The sequence below is a fragment of the Emys orbicularis genome, chromosome 5 (assembly GCF_028017835.1).
Source record: "Emys orbicularis isolate rEmyOrb1 chromosome 5, rEmyOrb1.hap1, whole genome shotgun sequence".
In the NCBI taxonomy this organism is placed as follows: Eukaryota; Metazoa; Chordata; order Testudines; family Emydidae; genus Emys; species Emys orbicularis.
The window spans coordinates 11,145,960-11,163,006 of NC_088687.1; the positions used below are offsets into that span (position 1 = coordinate 11,145,960).

Sequence of the window (17,047 nt, forward strand, 5' to 3'; positions counted from 1 at the left end):
GTCCTTCCTCTGAAGACTCCATTGTTCTACAACTCCCTGTGAGTGCTGACACGGTTCAGTACACACACAGGACAGGGCTCCTTTTGTTTTAGAAACAGTGTCAGAACAACTCATTGATTATCGAATACACCATTTCCTGAACTAACTTCTTTCCAGTGTTCTAACACACCGTTTAACACAAAGGTATTAAATCGTCAATCAGAAAGGATCGGAGATGGGGCTTTGGTTCAGAAAGACTGAACATTGAATGATGTTTTTGAAATTTCTGAAGTCTATTTAAAACAAACAGCAGAAACCTTTCGCCAGCCATTCTCTCCCCGCCACTAGAAGAGGAGACGTCCTCGAGGTTCTGCCAGGCCATAAGAGTCAGGGCAGCATCACAGTAAATAAATGGAGGAGCTGCCTCAAACACTATACCTGCCTCTGGAAATTTCCACCACGTGCGTCTGACGAAGTGGGTATTCACCCACGAAAGCTCATGCTCCAATACGTCTGTTAGTCTATAAGGTGCCACAGGACTCTCTGTCGCTTTAGGCAAACCAAGTGTCTTTTCCACCACCACCACCCAGGCGGCAATGTCAGAGCTGAGATAAGAGCACAGGAGTTAATCTATTTAGACTACAAACTGTGAGCCCCTGGATGTGCTAACATAACACCAGTAAATAAGAACTGGTATTATTGGCTCTCCCTGCGAGGCCAGGATGCCTCTAGTCATTTTGACATTCATCTTGAAGACTTTCAGCCAATAGGACCATTAAAATGAAAAAGTTGGGAGGGTAACACCTTTATTAATAGCATAAAATAAGCTGTGAAATATTTTCTAATCATCTGCCACTTTTGTGCCCCTTTGAAAGACAATTTCTGTCCTACATCACCAGAGTAACTGGTGACATTATTATCCAGAAGGAATTGTGTACAATATTATACCAAGGCAACCGCCAATCAGACTTCAGATCCAGATATTTTACTAAATATAAATAGTAAAAAACAAAAAACAAAAACCGTTTTCTCCCAATGGAACGCATGAGGAAGATCAGCTACTTCCTGTGTGTATGGAGTGCTAGAAATGGAGGGGAAATTCCCAAATCAACTCCTTTTGCAGATGAGGGAATGGTACCTTGGGGAGAAAATGCTCAGCTCTTTGCAGGAGTAGATGTCATCTTCATGGTCTTCTTTAGATGGTGATAATTTGGCAGGATTTTCATCAAGAAATCCAGCTGCAGTGTTTGTGGCTAGAAGGAACAACATATAATTAGACAAGCACTGGCAAGGGGTAAGAAACAAAGGCATGTTAAACACAGTGGAGTTGGCTCTGTAAGCAAGGCACCTAATTTAGACCCCAATCCTGCCCCAAGATGTGTATGGGCAGACTCCACTGATGCCACAGCACTCCAACCCAATGCAGGAGTCTGACAGTGCAGAGCCAACTGTGGGACTGGCACCCATCTGTGTAAAGCCAAGGCACCCGGACACTAACATGCTTTAGAGAGGTCCTGGGCCAAGGCACTTGGATTACTGTAACAGCACTGCAAGTTATGGAGACAAAAGGCTGGACGGTTAAACACAGACAAGTAAAGGGGCATATGCACAGAAGCTTAACCTGAGTGCAGAAGGCATATGTCTATGCTGTATTGGGCAGCTAGGGGGAGACACACTCCAGATATTTTCTAGGTGACAGGCTTTCAAAGTCCGGCCCAGTGAATTCTGACATACTGCAAACCAACTGTATGGAAGGAAATTAAATTGAAGCTCCCAGGGAAGGACCAGAGTATAGTTGGTTAAGAAGCTGTCAAGACTAAATGTGCTCCTGGAAGAGCAGAATAGTGAACCTCAAAGGGGGCCACTGGCTGCTGCCCCAGAGGGACTATGCAGGGTTGCTGAGGAGGGCCATTCTTTGGAGTGACACAGTGTGTATTCCTGCTGGAAGGAAGTTCTGCAAATCTGGCTCCCAGCCTTTGCTTCCCCCTCCTGGTTCCCATGTTTAGCAGCTCGTCTCTGCCCTGGAGTAGTGTGCCTGCTTCAGCTGAATGGAAATGAACTGCGTGGCTCAGTGAGGAGCGGCAGACCGCATGCCCTGGCAGTACAGGACACCCACCTGTGGCCGTTCGGTCTGCACTCGGCGAAGGCACTTCGCGTCATAGATCACGGTGTTCTCCGGGATCACTTCATGCGTGTTGATGTTGCAGCAGGCCCCGATGACGCAGCCACTGGTCAGAATCACATTCCGACCAACAACGGCTGCAAAACAGAGAAAAACACCCTTGCCGTGGCTGGAAAGGGGAGGCAGAGACAATCAAAGCAACCGGAGTGCTGCGAGCCAGGACGGGCAATAGTCACACACATTCGAACTGCCATCCTGGTCTCAAACACTCCTTTCGCTTGCCCAGCCCTCTCTATCCTGACTTCTACCAGCCTTCACGCCTGCTCCAATAGACCTGCCTCCACCCCGTTCCCTTCATGTAACTGCACAGTGCTCGCACTTCCATGCCCTGGTCTCTCAGGGCAACTCAGCCGCTTCCTCATCCGATTGTGCAGGAAAACCTTCCCTGCGCTGCGACCCTGGCACAGATCCTCTATACAACATGCAAATCAAATCTAATGTATATCACTTCAGTCTCACAGGGAGGAAGCTGCATTCACAGTTACCGAGTGTGCACACAGCTGCTCTGGAGTGAGTCAATAATCCTGTGAGGTGCACTCACTGCAGCACCCAAGGGGGGGGGGGTGCCACACAGCTGGCTTCATGCCATCTTTGAGCCCCTTCCCAATCCTGGGCACCGCCCAACTTAGTCTTCATTTCACTCCCACGTCTCCCTTGGTTACCAATCTCCGTTTCATATCTGTGCAAGTATCAGGAGATGGCCTGCAGGCAACAGAAGTTTAGCTTTCATAGACTAGCATCCAAAAGGCAAAGTCATTAGAAAATTCACTTGAAACTCTTTTGATCCCAATTCAGTAGCTCTGCGGCAGGAACAGAAGCCACCGCTGCATTCGGTCCCTCTTCACCACTTTGAAGGCCAATTAAACGTTGCTTTCAAATTGCTGGGCTCTGTGCTTTCAAATGGGAACGCTGCTAATGGACTGGCATCACAGGGGTTAGAGATGGCACAAGCCATTCAATAATGTAGTCCACCCCCCTGCAAGGGTAGGGAATAGTCCACTGGGAAAAAAGGTGTGGTGTTAACACCGGCATGTTACAATTCTAGTGCAGACAAAGGCAGTTGTAGTTTTAACACATGCTGCTTGGGCAGCTTCCTGACCAGGGTTTACCTTGACCAGCTACCATGTTAAAAAGCACACCTTTGCCCCTTTCCCTCCTACTGTACACATGGCCTGAGAGAAGACTTAACAGATGCCAAAGCAATGCTGCACTAGATCAGGGGTCTCAAACTCAAATCACCACGAGGGCCACATGAGGACTAGTACATTGGCCCGAGGGCCGCATCACTGAAACCTTTTCATACGATACAAACGTATAGTCAAAAATGAAAAAAAAATGAAGAGTAATATGGTATGCTATTAAAAGTCAATATATTAGCTTCTTTAAAACGGTAATACGAAGAGGGGTTTCAATACGATATAAACACCTGTAACTATTCCTTATGTGATCAGTAACACTGATGATGATCTACACTAACAATCTATCAACATAATGGCAGGAACTTTTTAAAGTAACTATTCATACAAAATACGTTGCCACTTTTAACAAACATTCTTCCCAACTGCTCACAGCAAAGAATCATACATGCTGAACTTCATACCTCAGACTGCTCGTCTAGTCCATGAGGCCCCGCCTCTTCCCACCCCTTCCCCACCCCCATTCCAACCCCTTCCCCAAAGTCCCCGCCCCAACTCCACCCCCTCCCTGCCCCTATTCCAACCCCTTCCCCAAATCCCCGCCCCTGCCTCTTCTCCGCCTCCTCCCTTGAGAGTACCGCATCCCCGCTCCCTCCTGGAAAGTCCTAAGCGCCGCCAAACAGCTGTTTGGCAGCGGCAAGTGCTGAGAGGTAGGCGGAAGAGCAGGGATGTGGTGTGCTCAGGGGGGGCCACGGCGCGCTCGTGGAGGGGGGCGGGGGGAGAGGAGCTTGGCTGCCGGTGGAGTCGGCGTCTATGGCGGGCCGCAGGAAATAAATGTGGCCTGCAGGCTGCATGTTGGAGACCCCTGTACTAGATCTTACGCAACAGGCAAGTACATAAACCCCCTGGCTTTAACAGAACACAACATAATGAAACAGGCATCTAACCTGCCAAAGAAGTGTTTGATGATTTCAGCATGAAGACACAATTAGTAACACTTACCTTTTGATTCAATTACGTTGTTATCTCCCATTTTCATTGCTTGTGAACCTACAAGTTATAGTTAAAGAAAATATATAATTCTAAGCCCATATCTCAAATTCCCACCAACAAATACCCACATAATCCCTCCTTCAAAAACATAAACCCACAACTCAGGAAGCAAGGAAGGTGCTCATGGACCTACGCGTGTGTGTCCTGCACTGATTTTCATTGCTTAGGGAGGACACTGAAGTTATGGCTATTGTATTCCAACAAGACACGCAGAAAGGCCTATAGTTTGACAACGTGTGGGAAATTACTGCTGCCTAATATTTCACCTTTTTCTTTTTAGTCACATTGAATCCAGAAAGATCTTGTACTTCCTGTGTCCTGAAAGCTATAAAGCCCCCATGTTATTTCATACAAAGATGTGTGTTTTCAAATGACTAACTTGAGTTTCAAATTCAAACCACAAGAGTCGCCCTCTTCTGACTGAACACAAATTGTCTCCAGATCCTTCAACACTGCAAACGAGAGCAGGTTGCGGCCAGTGCACATATTTGTTTTCCTTGTGGTTCTTCCTTCTAGCTCCCAAGCTGGTGTAAAAAAAAGATATGTAAGGACTTACACGGAATACAAACAAAACCCTTGGGACTGACACGAAATACAAACAAAATCCTTGGATACAAGTCCCAGATAGGTAGCTCATCATGAGATGCTACATGAGCTAATGGACTAAGGAAGGGACTTCAAAGCCCCAAATTCTAATCTTTGTTCTCCCATTGACTTGTTGTGTTAACTTGGGCAAATCACTTAACTCTTCTGCGTCCTTTTTTCCCCTCTGTAAAAGGGGAATAAAAGTTAACTGCCTCACAGGAATGGAATGACAGTTAACGTTTGTACAGTGCTTTGAAAATATAGAATACTAACGTTTTCAAGTTTGCGTTTTACATCACTGCTTAGCAAGGATACAACAGCCAACTTCAAAAACATTATAGGTGCCAATGACCATTGGTTTTGCTTCCACCTCCTCCATGTCTGGTGAAATATTTTCAGGATATCTGCAAGAGGATTGAAGAATACATTTAGAACTCGACATTCAAAGGGTAGTGTCTCCTTAGAGATCAAGTGAAAGGACAAAGGGTCCTTCCCTGGAATCTCTACAGCATTTTAGATTATTAAATCCTACCCATTTAAACAATCTCATTTAATTTTAAACATACAGTTGCTGGTTTACTTGTGCATTTCTCCCAGCCTGGACAATGAAGAGAGACTAGTCAGTTTCTAGATTCCCATGCAGTCACTGAATGCTGCAGCGTTTAAGATACAAACAGAGCAGAGGAAGGGGTTAGTCTGAAGGAGAGCTGGAAAAACTGGAACTTTAGATAACCATGGAAACATTTCTAATGAGCTTTGAAACTTTTGTAAAATGTTGTCTTGACCTCAAGCCTGCTGTGAGGGTTGAGATGAACCTCAAATTCAGCACAGCAAGCTTAAAGCCAGGTTTTGAATCTCAGTAGTGATGACATACTGAGGACACAAAGAGGGATGAAGAGGACTGTTTCCTAAATCATAACATCCTTATACGGCCTCTCCGAGAGGCCATTTCAGAGGGAAACACAAAGCAGGCAATAGTAACTTACAGACCCCAGCTTTGTGGTGTGACTGCTGCTCCACCATACTGCTATGAAGGCAAAAGCTGCTCAAGCCCCGGCCCTACCTACACTCCAGACAAATCTCAAGGAACGTGCTGCAACGTTTAAAGCTAGCTATTTCAAAAGGGCTGACCGTCTGGTTTTTGCGGCGTATCTCCCATTTTTATCATGAAGCTGAGGGAAGAATTTTGCAGGCAAATTTTTTTTTCTAGACAAAGTGACAAAGGTATTTTACAAGCACAAATGGGAATAATTTGTGTTTCTAACATGGTGATGAAGGTTTCTCTCCCTCTCAGGCCGTGTAAACATGACCTTGTGGTTGAGGAGGTGGGCAGACCAGAGTCTACAATGATAGCAGTACTGGGCTGAGAGAGTTTTAGGGCCCAATGTTGCATTGAAACCTGGGCCAGCTCTCTCCTGCCCCCAAAGATTATAACTGGTTCCAGACAGCTAATACTGTGCAGCTGTGGCAAGTGTCACCACTTTTGGTAAATGAATTAGAGTGACAGCTCAGGAGACTCCAGTCCTCTGCTTAACCCAGAACAGGTACAACACAGGGAGCCACAGCTGAGGTTTCCCACTCACTGCCCCAATCTGGAGGGACAAATTCTAGGGCTGAGAGATAATCTATCTTCTATGTTCTTTCAGTCCTGAGCCGCCTGCTGAGCCTGCCAGCGATGGTATTAAACATAGATATTTGTGTCTTCAGCAGCATTGGAAAGATTCTTACTAACCCATTTATGATCAGTGTCTGCTCTTCTATGAGATTGCCTTCACCAATCACTATTGGTCCTGCTTCTGCAATGATTCGCGCTTTAGGGTGAATCACTGTCCTAGGTCCTGTGGAAACAAGACAAGCTTGTTACTAGCAGAATCTAAACAACTGATATTACTAAAATCAGAGAGAAGGCTCCAAGCGGGGAAATCATTTGAAGATGTGTCATGTGTGTTTCAACACCACAAGAATTCCACAAACAAAGGAAAGGGACATGGACATGATTACCCGAAACATAGGAAAAATACATTTTAACTCAACTGAGAGGCAGGATGGACTTGTGGTTAAGGCACTGGCCTGGAACCAGATCTGCCAGTCTCCCTGTATGTCCTTGGACAATGAGTATGACCATTCAAGAATGTCAGAATTCAAAACAAAATCTAAATGTTAGAAACAGTTCAGGCTGTGCTTCTCAAATAAGAATGCCAAGCAATCTTAGCCCTGTTCCTATAGCTATGGCCTGAATAAATATGCGCACACCCCTATCTCCATCCACAACAGTTTCATTTTATCAGTGACCCCAGGAAAGCTAGACTACTACAACCTGAACTGGGTAGTGGGTGGGCTATGTGAAACTCTTTATGGTCAGACAAATACAAGATTCCTTCCTCAGCCCAAGTTTCTGATTGGCAAAAAGCACACTGAAGGCAATAACTGCTCACTCTGTATTAGAGGCCTAATCCTGCCAAGCGACATACATAGAGAACTGAACCCTACAATTCCAATGGCCATTACACACAGAGATGGCATGTCTCCATATACAGGATTCATGTGCCCAGTCCAGAAATTAAAGAACATGAGAAAAGCAAAGGCCAGGCACTGATCCTGCTTGCTGTTCTGCACATGCACAGGAATCTGCCTGCAGAAAAGCTGGGTGGATTGGGGGTTTAGGACTAGAGATGTATATACATGAATCAAATGATAAAAGCAATGTTCTGTGATGCGCATTTTTGATACTCTGCAAGAAGAGGTGTTAGGCTGACATCTCGACAGGGCCAGAGTTCGAGTTCTTGTTTGACAGCGCAAGCTTAATTCAGCATTTCTTGGGTTTCCAATTTAAAACACAACAGGACCCCACTAATTCTTGAAAGGCAGACTTCATGCAGATATGTGCATGCACCCTGAACTTTCAGTAAACAAAGGTTTTCTGTGGGGAATTATACTATGCGAACTGTGGTACCATAATATAAAGAACAAAAAAAGAAAGAATTTAACTCTCACTCCTAAAAATGCTTACATAAGTAGCTTTATGCATGTGACTAGTCCAATGGATTTCAATAGGACTGTGTGTAAATTATGCACGTGTGTATGAAAGCGGAGCCAGTTTGAAACCTACCACTTTTCTTCAAAATTGCCCTCTAGTCTAAACTATATATTCATGACTCGTGAGCAGCGCAGACGGTGAGGGCACTGCAAGTGGGTGCTCTGTGACAAGATGTCTAATGCATTTCACAGTGAGTCAGATTGCATGTGCCACTCCCGAGGTCTTCACTGTGTCAAAGGAAATATTGATAGCTGTGACACCAAGACAGAATTTACTGCACTAGTCTTCACTTTGCCCTAGATTTCCACCACAGAGGCCCAAGCATTCCACAGATAACTTACTGGGAAAACACATGGTCTTCTGTCACTAAATCCTGGGTAGTTACTGTCTACCAGAGACCTGGGGCTCCATACACTCCCTTCCGTTTTCAGAAGTACTGATTCAAATTCAATAGAGCAGTGCTTCTGGGGAAGAACAAGACAAAAGAAGCAGCACTGTAATCTCTCTTACCGATAGTTACATCTCCCCTGATTTCACTTTCCACGCAGACAACAGCTCCAGGAGCAATCTTCACACTGCAACCAAAAATTAATATTAAAAGAAATAAACATAATGCTTTTTAAGGCCAAGAAAGAAGCCTAAGAAAGCTGGGTAGATTTGTTCTAACGCAGGGGTCGGCAACCTTTCAGAAGTGATGTGCCGAGTCTTCATTTATTCACTCTAATTTAAGGTTTCGCGTGCCAGTAATACATTTTAATGTTTTTAGAAGGGCTCTTTCTATAAGTCTATAATATATAACTAAACTATGGTTGTATGTAAAGTAAATAAGGTTTTTAAAATGTTTAAGAAGCTTCATTTAAAATTAAATTAAAATGCAGAGCCCCCCAGACCAGTGGCCAGGACCCAGGCAGTGTGAGTGCCACTGAAAATCAGCTCTCGTGCCGCCTTCGCGTGCCATAGGTTGCCTACCCGTTCTAACGGATTCCATCCAACTTGCACCTATACGCTCAACATTTTCAGAGTTCCACAGTTCACAAGATCATACATACATTTAAAAAGACACTTGAGCATCCCAATTTATAACTGTATAAACCAATGAGAAAAAACTTCGGGGCTCTAAATGTGAATTTTTTAAATCTATCCTCTGCCAAGAAATGAAAGATAAAAATAGCCACTCTTTCTAGATTCATAAACACCTGTTTTGCATTTCCTCTCATCTCTGCAGCACTAACTAAATAGAGATGAGCCAAAAAGTCTGAGTCACGTGATTACAGGGAACATTTCATTCACACACAAAGAAAGGAGACACTGAACTGCATTGAGATGGCATGGGAGACAGTAGTAGTATTTAATATTGATCAGACTCAGGTCTTGAGGCTGTGTGATAATGCAGCACTTCAGCATCCACAGATAGGATGGGATTAGAAAGAAAGTGAACAAGACAAGAAATGGACCTGAAACAAGTTCACATCTGCAGGCAGGACTGTGACCAGCCAAACAAAAGTATATGTACACAGTGTGTCAGGGCATGCAGTGGCACATCTCTGGATTCCCCATCCCAATTTCTACCAAGATGGAGAATCTATATATACCGTTGGGGGTGGGTGGGGGGGAGGTTCAGGTGCTGACTAACCTGTGGAATTTTAGAAAACCCAATGGAATTTCCTACAGGATGGATGTCTAAGGACATTTAAAGACAGCGTTTATGCAATAGCTGTGAAGTCTCTCTCTTCCCCACACCCTATATGGGAGAGATAGTGAGGTGCGGGGGTCTCTTTCCTCCCCCCTTTTCCTGGCAGGGGAAGGGAACTGTAGTGGGACAGCTCTTTCGTTAGAGAAAGAGAAGCAAATGGGGTGCTCCCTGGCTAGGGCGCTTCTTCCTCCATCAACAGGAAAGGCTTGAAGCCCCACAGTTTCTTCCACCAACCACCCCCTCTCTTTGACCTGCTTGCATTTCAGACACCCCTAACTCACAGGGCCAGCACTCCCCCTTACCGAGAACTTTTCCCAAAAGACATTGGAAACATCTTTCATTACAAGGCACGTTTCCCAGTCCTTTAATCATTCTCAGGGGTCTTCTCCGAACCCCCCTGGACGGAGGAACAGCTTTCTTGAATGACGGACACCAGGGCCGGACCCAAGGAAGTCCCCGAACCCAGTGGGTCTCAGCCTTTCCAGACAGACTGCTGTGCCCCTTTCAGGAGCTGGATGGGTCTTGCGTCTCCCCCAGGGCCGCCTCCATCCAACCCGGCCGGCTCACAGACCCAGCGCCCGGCCCCTGACCCGCTGCTGTCTCCTGCCCCCCACGGAAACACGGGTCTGCCATTGCCCACAGCCCGAGCCCCGCTGCCCCGGCCTGGCGCCTGGCACCGTGCGGCCCCTGGGACGTGCGGCCGGGCCCCGGGCCCGCACTTGTGACCCCCCGTCCCGGGGGTGGCGAGGCTGAGAGACGCGGAACTAGGCCAAGCTCCGGGGACCCGCGCAGGCCCGGGGGAGACCCGGGGAGCGGGGCGCGGCGGCCGGGGCGTTACACTGGCAGGGCCGAGCTCGGGCCAGCGGCGGGTGTTTGCCCAGTGACCGCTCGCTCGCCCGGGCCGGGCCGGGCCGGGGTGTCAGCGGCCCCCTCACCTGCTCTGCGTCCTCTCCGCCATCTTCCCCGATCGGCCAGCGACTGCTCGGCCTGCGCTCCGGGCGGGGGGGGCGGCTCTCGGCGTCAGCGCTCGATTGGCCTTCCTGGCCGGGAGAGGGGCGGGGCCGGGGCGGCTCAGGGCGTCGCTCTGCGCGCTCGCCCTTGTGTGGGCGCGGTCCCGCCCCTGGGCGGTGTGGGGATTGGGGCGGGGCCTGCCTGCCGCGTGGCCTGGCGGGGGGCAGGCTGGGTGTCCCCAGCAGAGAGGGACCGCGAGGTGCCCAGGATGGGGGGGGGGCAGGCTGGGGGTCCCCGGCAGAGAGGGACTGTGGGGGTTCCCGTGAGGGGGGCAGGGTGGGGGTCCCAAGCAGGGAGGGGCTGCGCAGGGGGTCAGGCTGGGGGCCCCTGGCAGGGAGGGACTGTGTGGGGGTGCCCAGGAGGGGGACAGGCTGGGGGTCCCCAGCAGGGAGGGACTGTGGGGGTTCCCGTGAGGGGGGCAGGGTGGGGGTCCCAAGCAGGGAGGGGCTGCGCAGGGGGTCAGGCTGGGGGCCCCTGGCAGGGAGGGACTGTGTGGGGGTGCCCGGGAGGGGTTGAGCAGGGGGGCAGGCTGGGGGTCCCTAACAGGGAGGGGCTGCGCAGGGTGGCAGGTTGGGGGCCCCTGGCAGGGAGGGACTGTGGGGGTGCCCGGGAGGGGGGCAGGGTGGGGGTCCCAAGTAGGGAGGGGCTGCGCAGGGGGGCAGGCTGGGGGCCCCTGGCAGGGAGGGGCTGTGCAGGGGGGCAGGCTGGGGGCCCCTGGCAGGGAGGGACTGTGTGGGGGTGCCCAGGAGGGGACAGGCTGGGGGTCCCTGGCAGGGAGGGACTGTGGGGGTTCCCATGAGGGGGGCAGGGTGGGGGTCCCAAGCAGGGAGGGGCTGCGCAGGGGGTCAGGCTGGGGGCCCCTGGCAGGGAGGGACTGTGTGGGGGGCAGGCTGGGGGCCCCTGGCAGGGAGGGACTGTGTGGGGGTGCCTAGGAGGGGGACAGGCTGGGGGTCCCCAGCAGGGAGGGACTGTGGGGGTTCCCGTGAGGGGGGCAGGGTGGGGGTCCCAAGCAGGGAGGGGCTGCGCAGGGGGTCAGGCTGGGGGCCCCTGGCAGGGAGGGACTGTGTGGGGGTGCCCAGCATGCTGCTCTGCAGCACCCCCTCTGTCCTTCCCAGTCCCTGCCATGGTGCCCCTCTCACTTTCTCACAAACGGGGTATTCCCACGTGAGCCCCATGGCTCAGTGCTGCCCTGGGCTGCTCCGCCCTGTCTGCACCAGGCGACTAATTCTCAGACTCCCAATGCTGGCCAGGGAGGTGGACACTGCACACAGTACCGCCATGTGCTAACAGTCCTGGGGGGGATGACAATAGGAACTGGGGCTGGAGCTATTCAGGGGAAGTCTATACTGCACCTGGCAGCAAGCCTCCCGCAGACTTGTGCTTGTGCTGTTCAAGCCAGCATGCGAAAAATAGTGGGGATGTGGCAGCTTGGGCTCTCAAGCCCTCTGGGTCTGAGGTCAGTGGCTAGCCGAGCCTCTATTTCTGGCATGCTAGCGGGAGTCTGTCTGTCTGGGCTGGGGACCCAATCCCAGCCAAGGGCTCAGGTGTTGCAGTGCTGGATATAGAAACATCTAACTAAGCACCCTGCATCCCAGCAGACTCCTCAGTCCCAAGTTAAGTGCTCAGTGCCCTGTACAGTGCATGGGGAGAGAAAGGGATTTCCAAAGGCCAGGACATTAACTGGGGAGCAGCCTAAACTGGTCATTAGGAAATGCCAAGGAGGGGGTGGGGCCTGAGCCCTGCCTCTCAAGGAGAGTTGGTGCTGTACCTGCCCGGAGTCACAGCTGTGAACCCTCTCCTGGAGTTAGGTGTGTCAGGTCAGCCCTTTCTCTCACACACACAAAAAAAAAAGGGGGGGGGGGAGGTGGTGTCCTCTCTTATAACCTGTAGCTCAGTGGTTATTGCACTCACCTGGACTGTCAGAGAGACAGGGTAAGTCCCTGCTCTGCCATTCTCTTGCATGCCAGGTGGGTGCCATAACCGCCAGGCTATTGGGTATTATGGGCTGGGACTCTCTAAATCTCTCCTGTTGGTCATAGAATCTGAAATGTAGGGCTGGAAGGGACCTTGAGAGGTCATCGCTGTCAGCTCCCTGTGCTGGGGTAGGACCAAGTAAACCCAGATTGTCTCTGACAGGTGTTTGTTTAATCTGTTCTTAAAACCCTCCAGTGATGGGATTCCACAATCTCCCTTGGAAGCCTGTTCCAGAGCTTAATTTGTAGCCCACGAAAGCTTATGCTCTAATAAATTTGTTAGTCTCTAAGGTGCCACAAGTACTCCTGTTACTCTTAGAGTTAGGAAGTTTTTCCTAACATCTAACCTAAATCTCCTTCCATTGAGTCAACAATGTGATGCAGTTGTTGAAAAGGCTAATATCATTCTCTGGTGTATTATTAACAGGAGTGTCAGACACGGGAGGTGATTGTCCTGTTCTAGTTGGCACTGGTGAGGCCTCAGCTGGAGTACCGCATCCAATTCTGGGTGCCACGCTTCAGGAAATAGGTGGACAAATTGGAAAGAGTCCAGAGGAGAGCAACAAAAATGATAAAGGTTTAGAAAACCTGACCTATGTGGAAAGATTTAAAAAGTTGGGCCTGTTTAGTCTTGAGAAAAGACGACTGAAGGGGAACTGAAAACAGTTTTCAGCTATGTTAAGGGCTGTTATAAAGAGGAAGCCATCAGTTGTTCTCCATATTGACTGAAGGTAAGCCTACCTATTTCCTGAAGCGTGGCACCCAGAATTGGATGCAGTACTCCAGCTGAGGCCTCACCAGTGCCAACTAGAGTGGGACAATCACCTCCCGTGTCTGACACTCCTGTTAATACACCAGAGAATGATATTAGCCTTTTCAACAACTGCATCACATTGTTGACTCATTCATATGTGATCCAGTATATCCCCTAGATCATCCTTTTGAGCAGTCCTACCACCTAGCCAGTTATTCTTCATTTTGTAGTTGTGCATTTGATTTTTCCTTCTTAAGTACTTTACATTTGTCTTTATTTAATTTTATCTTGTTGATTTCAGATCAATTCTCTAATTTGTCAGTTGTTTTGAATTCTAAATCTGTCTTCAAAGTGCTCGCAACCTCTCCCAGCTTTGTGTTATCTGCGTATTTTATAAGCAGATTCTCCACTCCATTATCCAAGTAATTAATGAAAATATTAAATAGTATTCAACCCAGGACTGGCCCCTGTAGGACCCCACTAGATACACCCTCTTAGTTTGACAGTGAACCACTGATAATTGCTCTTTCACCAGTTGCGCACTCATAGTAATATTGTTAATAAACCCGTACTTCCTCGATAGGAACATTTAGAAACGGCGGCATTTCTAAAGCCTCCCTTTCACCCGAGTCTTCTTTTGGAATCACCTTTTGTGGCAGCCTAGACGACACTGGCATTCACATGAATTCTGTGCAGTCGGTTGTTCTGATAGTGAAGTTATAATTTGCCAGACAGGAAGCCCATGGTTGCTCCAATGCCCCTAGTTTGCGGTTTGCAAATATGTCAATGGGGTGTTCTCTGTAAAGACTGCAAAGGAGGCTGCGTAAGATAATGCTGAAACTTTTCTGTTACTGCCCAGACGAACGCTAGGAATTCCAATTGGAACAAATTGTATTTCCCGTCTTTTTTTTTTTTTTTTTTTCAGATCTCTTTAAGCCCTGACTTGCATAAGCAGTAACTCACTCCCTGCCATCTTGCTCCTGGGCAAGAATAGCTCCCAATCCTTTGTGGCTGGCATCAATGTACACTCCAAAGGGTAGTTCATAATCTGGATATACCAGGATAGGTGGTTGCACTAGGGGAGATTTCAGTTCTTCAAATGCTGCACTATGCCCTCCATTTTACCGGGGCAGCTTTAGAAATGTTCTTACCTCCGGTGTTTCTCTTAGCGGTTCACTCAATGGCAGAGCAACTTTAGCAAAGTGCTTAAGAAATCAACGGTGATAACTGACAAATCCCAAGAACGTCTTGTACTGTAGCAGCAGGTATTGGCCACTCCTCTACCACTTTCAGTTTCTCTGGATCAGTAGCCACCATATGTCCCAGATAGGTCAAATACCACATGCAAGTATTGCAAATGTTTCTCAAAGGATTTTGAATATATAGTGATGTCGTCTAGATACAATAAAACAGTATCAAAGTTCTCAGAGCCCAGGCAACGCTCTACCAATCTCTGAAACGTCCCTGGAGCATTACATAACCCAATGACATTCTTGTAAATTCATAAAGTACCACGGGTGTTACAAAGGCAGTTTTTTCTTGGTCTTCTGGCACCATGGGAATTTGCCAGTACACTTGCTACATCGATAGTAGGGAAGAAACTTGCTGACATTCATGCCAGTAAGGAATCATCAGTTCTAGGTAAGGGATAGGCATTTTATGGGTGACTTGGTTCACTTTTCAGGAATCTACACAAAAGTGCAGTTTCCTGTCTTTTGTCTTAACCAGCACAGTGGGCACAGCCCATAGACCGTGACCCTCTTTTGTTACATTAGCTTCCAACACCTCTTTTATCCTTTCCTACAGTAGCTGATCCAAAGCAGGAGCAATTGCTAACTGGAGGATGTACTGTGGTGGGTGTGGTGTCCAGTATCTGGGTGGCACACCTGAAATCCACAGGATGTTGTGAGAAAGCTTTTTCATGTTTCTTAATCAACTGTACTACTCTGCAGATGCTGAAGGCATTCCCAAGTCTATTTTCTTGGTCCAGGCTTATGGGTCTATCCCACCATCCTGGATCACTGTCTGCAGGTGTCCCACTTCCCCAATCTGTTCCTCAGGCACCAAGGTGTCATCCCAACCTATGCACATCAGATGCCTGGCCACATCCCAGGCAAATCCCCGCACTGTTGGGCATAATCAATAGCAGATCAGGCAGTTAGGTGTCTAAATCCTGTTGTGGAGCTAACCCTGGGAATATAACATCACCCTTCCCTAATACCACCTGCCATTGTCTATGCCAATCACCCTTCTGGTTCATCTCCTGCAATGGACCACTGCTGGGCCCCTGTGCAGCACCGCTGATCCAGGGAGTGCGTGTTGCTGCAGCTGGACAGCAGGGGAAATGCACTGTGATCAGCCTGAGGGACTGTGTAGTGCTCCAAGGGGGCACGCGGCTATGACACCTTAACTGTACGTTGCCTGGTTTGCTGATGTCTGTGTTTTGTTTGCTCTTGGAACGCTCACTTTTATCTTTGGGGGTCTTTCCTCTGCATGCCCTGGTTTGCCAGCCTTTGAGAGGGGTAATAAACTGTCCTGCTGTGGGAGGAGCACAGGGCAGTGCTGAGTGCCAATTACCTCCCCTCCATGGGGACAAAGTGATCTGTAAGTGAATGTGTAACCACTGTTAAACTGACCCTTAACTTACTGCAGATGTAGGGTGACCAGAGAGCAAGGGTGAAAAATCGGGACACTGTTTTCAGGGTAGGGGGTACAGGTGCCTATACAAGACAAGGCCCCTAATACTGGGACGTCTGGTCACCCTATGTATATGTGCACCTGGGGTTAGTGTTGGTGCAGGGTCCAGCTTTCAGAAATGCCTAATGGTTGCCCTGAAATTCCCAGTCCCGCAGTTGTGTTACCACCCAGGGATGGGAGCACCAGCACGTTTATTGCCCTGAAATGGCCTTTGGGGACCTCGCAGAGGGGAAGGCTCCTGTTCCATATTCTCATTTCTCACCTGTAGCTGCCAACAGCTTCCTGCCATCCCTGCGTGCTGTGAATCCCCCATGGAAATAAAGGCCTGGCCTGGACGAGGGAAGCCGGGAACAGCCAGCTCCACTGGCATGTCCCCTCACCCCCTTCGAAGGCATAGTCATCGCCACCACTTGGAGCTGAGGGATTCGGATGAAGCAGGACATCCACTATCCTTCTGTTACATGCAACAAAGCCAGCTGGCTAAAGGCGTGTCCAGGCCTCAGACGTTCCCTGGAGCGAGGGACTCTCAGGACGGCACTCGTGGGGAGCAGAACTACAGAACTGGCTGCACCATGGCTCCTGGGTGTGTGGCTCTTGCCTGCACATTTTGGAGCTCTCTGCTATACATTTAGGCCAATGTTTTAAAGCCTAAAGTTACACACCTGACACCATATTGAAGGTAAACTGGCCAGGGACACACCCAAGGCTGCTGTGACTGACCCTGAGATCGTGGGAAGGGAAAACCTGAGCCTGACGCATCTCAGGGTGCATGCAAGGAGCTGTTGTGTCTCTGTATTGCTTCTGAACTCCTCCTGCAGCCTTGGCAGCAGGCCTAGCTCATTTGCTGTCTTTCCACTGGCTCCTCCATGCCCTTCCAACGGCTTGAATGTGACGCCATCCAGCTGCAGGGCGGGGGTATGAGAACCCAGAGACAAAGCAAACGCGAC

The 17,047-nt window shown here is 49.1% G+C and overlaps 1 protein-coding gene across 1 annotated transcript; it reads right to left on the bottom strand.

The window, feature by feature from the left end:
* Positions 1 to 768: 768 nt before the first annotated feature.
* On the bottom strand, positions 769 to 10,648 carry DCTN6 (dynactin subunit 6). The gene is made up of 7 exons (XM_065405123.1): positions 10,601 to 10,648; positions 8,483 to 8,547; positions 6,668 to 6,773; positions 5,251 to 5,339; positions 4,300 to 4,347; positions 2,096 to 2,238; positions 769 to 1,232 (listed from the first exon to the last, which is right to left on the bottom strand). Exons 1-7 carry the CDS (start codon positions 10,621 to 10,623, stop codon positions 1,134 to 1,136), a joined length of 573 nt encoding a protein of 190 aa, XP_065261195.1. The 5' UTR covers positions 10,624 to 10,648; the 3' UTR covers positions 769 to 1,133.
* Between the last annotated feature and the right edge of the window lie 6,399 nt (positions 10,649 to 17,047).

Bases quoted from the DNA above. Each gene is read 5' to 3' on its own strand.
- DCTN6 (XM_065405123.1), bottom strand. From the start codon at position 10,623: ATGGCGGAGAGGACGCAGAGCAG. The intron at 8,548-10,600 runs GTGAGGGGGCCG...TTTTGGTTGCAG, and splicing joins GCGGAGAGGACGCAGAGCAG to TGTGAAGATTGCTCCTGGAG. The intron at 4,348-5,250 runs GTATCCTTGCTA...TATAACTTGTAG, and splicing joins TGTTTTTGAAGTTGGCTGTT to GTTCACAAGCAATGAAAATG.